The sequence below is a fragment of the Tarenaya hassleriana genome, unplaced genomic scaffold (genome assembly GCF_000463585.1).
Source record: "Tarenaya hassleriana unplaced genomic scaffold, ASM46358v1 Cleome5, whole genome shotgun sequence".
In the NCBI taxonomy this organism is placed as follows: domain Eukaryota; kingdom Viridiplantae; phylum Streptophyta; class Magnoliopsida; order Brassicales; family Cleomaceae; genus Tarenaya; species Tarenaya hassleriana.
Genome location: NW_010967707.1, coordinates 725,872 through 733,213, shown reverse-complemented (window position 1 = coordinate 733,213; position 7,342 = coordinate 725,872). Strand labels below are relative to the sequence as shown.

General features: G+C 36.5%; 3 protein-coding genes and 1 non-coding gene across 5 annotated transcripts in view; 2 read left to right on the top strand and 2 right to left on the bottom strand.

The window, feature by feature from the left end:
- Nucleotides 1-1,407, top strand: part of LOC104826013 (protein NETWORKED 3A-like) — a 2,119-nt gene extending 712 nt beyond the window's left edge. For both annotated transcript variants that reach the window (XM_010558503.1, XM_019204060.1), the window contains exon 3: nt 401-1,407. In XM_010558503.1, coding sequence (XP_010556805.1) covers nt 401-1,179 — 779 coding nt within the window. In that variant the 3' untranslated portion in view covers nt 1,180-1,407. The remainder of the gene's footprint in view (nt 1-400) is intronic.
- Nucleotides 1,408-1,626: 219 nt separating this feature from the next.
- On the top strand, nt 1,627-2,616 carry LOC104826012. The gene is made up of 2 exons (XM_010558502.1): nt 1,627-1,950; nt 2,247-2,616. Exons 1-2 carry the CDS (start codon nt 1,681-1,683, stop codon nt 2,505-2,507), a joined length of 531 nt encoding a protein of 176 aa, XP_010556804.1. The 5' UTR covers nt 1,627-1,680; the 3' UTR covers nt 2,508-2,616.
- Nucleotides 2,617-2,722: 106 nt separating this feature from the next.
- TRNAP-AGG lies at nt 2,723-2,794 on the bottom strand. Its single transcript has one exon. It is a non-coding gene; the product is annotated as a tRNA-Pro (tRNA).
- Nucleotides 2,795-2,975: 181 nt separating this feature from the next.
- LOC104826011 (U1 small nuclear ribonucleoprotein C) lies at nt 2,976-4,407 on the bottom strand. Its single transcript, XM_010558501.2, has 5 exons — nt 4,304-4,407; nt 4,182-4,224; nt 3,837-3,878; nt 3,542-3,764; nt 2,976-3,377 (listed from the first exon to the last, which is right to left on the bottom strand). Exons 1-5 carry the CDS (start codon nt 4,309-4,311, stop codon nt 3,136-3,138), a joined length of 558 nt encoding a protein of 185 aa, XP_010556803.1. The 5' UTR covers nt 4,312-4,407; the 3' UTR covers nt 2,976-3,135.
- Between the last annotated feature and the right edge of the window lie 2,935 nt (nt 4,408-7,342).

Here is a 7,342-nt window from a genome sequence, read left to right as displayed (position 1 = left end):
CTTTCCCTTAGATTTGTTTTTTTTTTTCTAATTTGAAAATCAAACTGATACTTCTCTTCTTTGTTTCTTCCCTCTTTTGGATGAAACCCACTTTAAGAGAATGGGTCTTGAGTAAAAGTGTTGTCTTTGGATCTGGTTGTCTGTGTCTTGGACAGAAATTATGTTGTAAAACTTGAAGACTAACATCTATAGCAAGTTCATGCCCCTTAAATCTGGCCAGGTCCTGATAATTATGATGCCCTTTTGGCATCTTGTCTTTAGCTCTAAGCTGAGAATTTCAAGGGCTGCGTCCTTGAAATTGATGCCCTTTTAATTGACTCTTACTCTGATGAAGATGGTTGAGTTATCTTCTAAGATCAGAGTGAGTTTGACATTGTGATTGAATTGAAATTTGATATAGAACTGGATGCAAAGACAAAGGGGATGCTGAGGGTGATAGAGGAAGAGGCTGATTCCTTTGCGGAAAGAGCAGAGATGTATTACAAGAAACGACCAGAGCTCATCGCCATGGTGGAAGATCTCTACCGCATGTACCGTTCGCTGGCCGAGAAGTACGACCTGGCAAGGTCCTCTTCTCTGTTCAAACATGCTCCTCCCGAGAAACTGATACATGTTCCTGAAGCTCTTGAGAAACCCACATACAGTGAGGAATCTTGGATGATACATGTTTCTGACACTCCTCAAAAACCCACCTTAAGTGAGGAATCATGGATGATTCATGTTCCTGAGACTCCTAAAAGCTCAACCCATAAGCAGGAGAGTTGTTTTTATGAATCTGAGATTGAGGAATATGCAGAGTCCGAAGTGGACGACGGCGAGGAAGAAAGTGGTGGGGATGATGATGATGAATGTGCATGCGATACCCAGAGCATGATTGATGATGACGAGGCAATGGCAAAGATGAAGGAAGAGTTAGAGAAACTGAGAGAGGAAAACAGGGTTTCCAGTGAATTGCTGAGACAGAAGGATGAAGAGAAGAGAGAGGCGATAAGGCAACTGAGTTTGGCAGTGGAAATGCTGAAAGAAGAAAACTTGGAGCTCAAGAAACGTGTTTCTGCATCAGCAAAGCAAAAGGAGGAAGTGTCTCCAAAGAAACAGCTGTGGAGTCCGTTTGAGTTCAAGAAGATCAAGGAAAGTGTTTCTTGGGAGAAATTGGCAACTGGGTTTCTAGGGTTCTAACTTAGAAAGTTCATTACGATCGAGAAAATGAAATCTAGAGGAGATTTTTTGAGAGTTTGGGACTTATACATGATGATAATATACTATAGGGTAGTGGTTGTGAAGGGGGAAAGGTTTTATAGCTAAAGAAAGCATTTTTATAGATTTTTTTTCCTTCTTTGTCGATTTTGGGGGATGGTTTATGCTTATGTAAAAGGTGGTAATTTAAAATACAGTTTATTTTTTTTAGTGTTTATTATAATTGGTTTGTAGTTTACTTTATTTCTTAAAATCGTGGAAAGCGCAATTAGAAATTAGTTCAAATGTCTTTACCCAAAAAAAATTAGTTCAAATGTGGATGCCCTTATCTTACGGAACGGCATCGTTTAAGCCACTTACAACTTGTCGTATATGTGACGTCATCTTATCTCCGTCGTCTAGTTTCCCGCCACGAAAAGTTGTGTCCTCTTCTCCGCTGGTCGGCCCGAGAGAATCAAATTGTTGCGAAGTTGCAGACGAGAAATGAGTTCGTGGGTTTGCTCTTCCGTGACTCGATTCGTCCCGAGTGCCGACGATTCGCATCTCTTATCCGCATTTCTGGTCCACAGTTTCCCAGCGACGACCTCCACCAAATTCCCGCTCCTATTCCGAACGAAAGTTCCATTATTGATGCTTCCAAGGTCTCAATCTTCTCCAGATTGGAAGACCCATGAACAGGAAGAAGACCCAGGAAGTCCAGTTCAAGACCTCAGGGTTCCTGACGAGTGGTTACTTCCTTCCCGAGCCATTGAGGTACGACGCTTGCTTCGAGATTCGATTCAAATTCAATTAAACAATAGGTTTTTGGTTTCCGATTTGGTCCGCTGCAAATTGTTCATGATTTTGATATTTCTGGAGGACGCATGGTCGATTGCGGTTTTTAGGGTTTCTTCATCCCAGTGGATCACTGTTCATATATACATTTCAGGATCCCGTGTTCTAAAAAAAACCCGTCTCGCAAAGCATTTTGAGCATCTGGATTCGATTTGCTTCTTCTGAACGGTGATATGGGTTCAAGGTTTGGTAATTAGAGATTGCTGTATTGTCAGGAATCAGAATGGCTGAGGGGTAAACTGCAGAAATGGTTGGATGATGAGTACTGTCCTGAGCCGACCAATGTGGAGATCAGTAGAGTAGCAGCAGAATCATACTACAGGTCACTGATGGAGAGAGAAACTGACATAGGGGTGATATTGCTGAAGATGGCTCAAGACTTGACCTCCATTTCTTACAAAGAGAGCTTCCATGGAGCTTTCTCCTCTGCAAATGCGGCTGTTAATTTGATCATCGAGAGAATAGGATCCCCATAATGGGTTTGGTTATCCTTTCTGTCTTTTGATTATATGCCATCTTTTAACTTTTCTTAGGACTGGTAAAATGAAACCCCGTTTTAATCAAACCCTCTTTACCATAAACATATACACACGCCTTCTTCCGTGACCATAATCTTCTTCATACTCAACTTGCATAATAAAATAAATCCCAAAAAATTGAGAATGATAGAAAATGAAGTTGCAAAAAGAAGGGGGCATTCCGAGAATTGAACTCGGGACCTCTCGCACCCTAAGCGAGAATCATACCACTAGACCAAATGCCCGCTGACATTTGAATTAGGAAAGTGCCATTTTTTACATGTTACTAATAGAACAGGAAACCACAACATTCACAAGAACATATTCGGTGAAGAGGCAGCACCACCTAGTTCTGTAGTTGAACAACCTCTGAGAGAGAGATTCAAACCCCAAGAATGTTGGCATCCACTCTTAAACACAGAAACGTGAAACTCCCAACCAACCTCGTCCACTAACATATAACTTCTGGTTCCCGATCTCATTCACATTGCATATTCCATATTTCTTAATAAAGTTTGAAAACGATAACAAAATCTGATTTAAGTTATGGAAAACCTGGACGTTTACAAATATGGCACTCGGCTAACTACTGATTCTGCTCTGGAGATTCGGCATTGTCATTCAAATCATCGAAGCCAGCACTAGCTGGTGGTGCTGCTGCTGGATTAAGTTGATAAGGATGAGGGGCTCCGTTCAAAGAGGGCGGTGCAGCACTCCCAGGAACTGGAATTGGAGCCATGCCCATTGGTCTCAGAGGCCCGCCCTGTGGAGGTAGCGGAGCACCAGGTGGTGCCATCATCGGTAGTACCCCGGGAGCATGCATGTAACCTAAACAGTGTACAGATTTATTCACACTAGCATCGTAAGGTTTAACCCATGCTCAAGAGAGATTAAGAGATTATTCACCAACACAACAAATCTATTGGGAAGAGCTAAGCATTTGAATCAAATGAATGGGGTGTCGAGTATGAGGAAAATAGCATGAACTTGACCTGGCATGGGTCTGGGCAGGACGGGAGGCCTCATCCCCATCGGTAGATTTGCAGGAGGAGGGATGGGTCGGGGCAGGATGGGTCTGGCGAGCATATGCTGATTGTATACCGCACCAACCTGCTGGAATGCTGCTGCTTGGCCGAGATGTTCCTTGATCCTTTGGTCAATCAAACTTTGTGTCTGTTGTTCCTCGAATTGTTGATAGTATATTCTCACATTTGCCTGAAGCCATCATCCATTAAGGTGGGGGGAAACACAAGAAGAAAAGGTCCCAGAAGAAGGCGTTAATGGTACCTTGTGTTTGTAACCAGCATTGTGCTGCTTCCTGACCGAAGGCTGACGAGAGAATAAAGGAACAAAAAGAACAAAAAGAACATAACTTAACCCATGTGATGTAGTCCATAACACAACAAGTTTAAGTTCTTCACCAACCCAAGTTCTAAGTTCTAACACAAATGCACAGATACCAGAAAGAAGAAATCCTATTATGCAATCAGATATGTGTATATATTTCACACTGCTCATAACATCTGGTTCGAATCTGAAACAATTTCTGGACCATTGAGATGGAACACATCGAGGACAAAGATTTCGGTGACCAATCGAGAGGAATCGAGGCAAAGAGAGATACGGACTTACGGAATCGTGGGTCAGATAAGTGTCGCAATAATCACAGTAGTATCTGCAAAAAAGCAAGGGAATAATCTTAAACACAAATCAAACGAAAAATCACAGTTCGAGAAGACGATCGAGAACCTTACCTTGGCATCGCGCAGGAAGATTCGAAAAACCCTAGAGTGACAGAGAGAGAGAGAGAGAGCTAGAAGAAGAAAACGCCGAACACGAGAGTTTTTTTAAACTGGTCTAATCACTGGACGTTCCAGATTCATTGTTAGTGCTGTTTAATAAATCTGACGGTTGATAACATCGTGGTAAAACCGACGTCGTTTTGAGGTCAATCATTCGATTCGTTTTCAATAATATTAGTAGACATTATCATGAAAAAGATTAAATCAATCTTTTCTCTCTAGCTACAAAATATAATAAGTTGGTCGAATGGACACACAAATGTTTGAAATAGAGAAATAATTAATTCTATTGGTTAGACCATACTTTTAAAAAATAATTTCTTATTAAATACACATATTTAATATGTATGAGTATGATATTGCGTTCAGATTTTTTGCAATATAAAATAAATACATGTATTATCCATAATTTAACTTTTCTCGGATTGGATATGCGTCGTGTGTGTATGCATTACCTTATTATATTAATAAAATACTTGTATTAGAATTACAACCTTCCTCGCCGTTTGTAATTCTTACCCTAAACTTCAATTTATTGCTGAAATTGACCCTATTCTCTTAAAATCATCAACTGAACCTTGGCAATAAATATACAATTGATACAACTGTATGGTTCCATCTTGCCTACTTATTAATACAACGGAATATTTTTTCCGATTTAAAGATATTATTTATCCATCGTAAAATATAATTTTACTTTTGTTAGTAATTGATAATAAAAAATGACGTCAAAATCGAACCAGGTGAATGGCTCTTTAAATCCTAATTTCACCATTCGATTTATCATGTTTGGATAATATAATTTTACTTTGGATCTTATTGTTTCGATATTTATAAAACTATATAAACAAAACTCGTAACTAATTTCATTTTTCTATCGATTCGAATAATATTCATCCTCCTTGTCTTCTTTATAGTTTGGACAGATAATCTACAATCCAAAACATGTATTTATACATAATTTAAGTGAATAATATTTGATATTATTTATATTATGTATTATTTGTTTACATACCAAAGTCTTATATCCATAATTTTAATTGTTTTACAGTAATATATATATATATATATATAAGCTTATAACATCGGTATGATTCTCACATTCCGTTAAAAAAGAGACGGATATGACAAAAATAAAATGAAATATTAGAAACTCGAAATAGAATTCAAACAGCGCGAATTAAAAGATGTGAGATCAAAACATAAAACGTCTGGAAGTTAAAGGGTTTTTTGGTGAAGTAATTAATAATAATAATTGTTTTGTGGCCTGGAGAAAGGAGCCCCGGCAAGTTGCAAAGAACAACAGTGGACCTTGAAGCTGCTGATTATTTTTTTTTTGTGCCTTGGCGGGACAGTCTGTCATCCTCACCCATTGCCCCTCGCTTTCCGAATTATTTACGGTTTTGCCATCATATTTTCTCGTTGACCATATGGCCCTTGTGCGTATGTCTCTCCCCTTTCCCGGTGTCCAGACAGCGACCGTTCACGACACTGCGTAATCGAATTACATGGTCAACTCGTATTTATCCATTTATCAAATAATCTAACTTCGATTATTGACCGGTAAATATAATATTTTGTATATTAATTTAAAAAATAAAAAATATTACGCTAACACTCTTATATAAATTTAATTTGCGTAAAAATGATATCCACCAAGACTTTGATATTGTCAACTAGCCTAATATAGAAGACTTTTGCTTGTTATATATATTTTTTCTTTTCCTTTTTCTTGTTTGGTACATGAAAATTTGGCTCTCTAATCAAATGGTCTCCCCGCTCGCGATCATCAATATTCCACTCAACTTTGGTTGTATTTTGATTTCAGCGGAGAAAGTTCAATGGGTTCTTCGATATATTTTTTTATTGATATTTGTGTTAACTAATTTGGAAATGTTAAAAAAATAATAATAATAATAATTTGGAAATGTTTAACCAATAAATAATATACTTGTGTGACATCACATGGGCAATTAGAAATATTTGCTGATCTAGCCAACAAATAATTAAAAAAAAAATTAAAATATAATGTTATTTTAAAGTATTTATTAGAAAAAAAGGGTAATATACGTTTCGATGTGATAGAAAGAAAAATCAATAAAATAATTCAAAAATAGAATCGCCTTAGAAGAAATCGTTGGGAGCAAAAGGAAAAACAAAAATAAAATGTTTTAAAATAGAAAAATAGTAATATTTACTGAATAGAAAACACTAATCGTCCTGAGATATTTGTAACTACAAACAAAAAAGAAACGGTTACCTAAAAAACCAAAAAGCATCTAAAAAATAAATTGTCGAGTTTGATAAAGACGTCGTTAAAAACTATGTTGTTTAATATCATACAAAAAATAAAATATTATAAAAGGGTAAAAATAAAATATATGTTTATTTATAAATAGATTAAAATCAAAGAGCTAGACAATTTACTCTGAGAACGAGTTATTACTTGGCATCATACATATGCTAACAACGCCATAAAAAATTATAGTTACGGAATACAAAACATTCACTATGGACAATCATAACGTCTACTAAAGGGATAATATGTATATAAGTGTGTGTGTATATATATATATATAAAATATTTCACCATATAATAATTAATATATTTGGTTAATATATTGGAATTTTAGAATGCAATTAACATAAAAAGGGAAATAACGGTCAAATGTGTCAAATGAAATGAAATGTTAATCATTTTCCTATTGACATTGGCTTAAATAATATTTATAATTTAGTTTGTGGTCTATATTCCTATTTTCAAATTATCTGTACTCCTTAATTTCATTCAATAATAATAATAATACAAACAAAATTTCCGAAATAGTTTATATTGTTTTTTTCTTAAATTAAAAGATGCGATTCTGGCCAGTCTCGGCCTAAAATTAATTTAAAAATCACATTTCCATGCAAAGAAAAAACAATTGACAGCTTATTGCCACGACCCATTTTAAAAATAAATTGCAATAAGACGCGGGTAAAGAGGAAGGG

Coding starts and splice junctions, on each gene's coding strand:
- LOC104826011 (XM_010558501.2), bottom strand. Junction 3,765..3,836: donor ATGCTGGTTACAAACACAAG/GTACCATTAACG, acceptor TGATGGCTTCAG/GCAAATGTGAGAATATACTA. Junction 3,378..3,541: donor CCTGCCCAGACCCATGCCAG/GTCAAGTTCATG, acceptor TACACTGTTTAG/GTTACATGCATGCTCCCGGG.
- LOC104826012 (XM_010558502.1), top strand. CDS start 1,681: ATGAGTTCGTGGGTTTGCTCTTCCGTGACTCGATTCGTCCCGAGTGCC. Junction 1,951..2,246: donor TTCCTTCCCGAGCCATTGAG/GTACGACGCTTG, acceptor CTGTATTGTCAG/GAATCAGAATGGCTGAGGGG.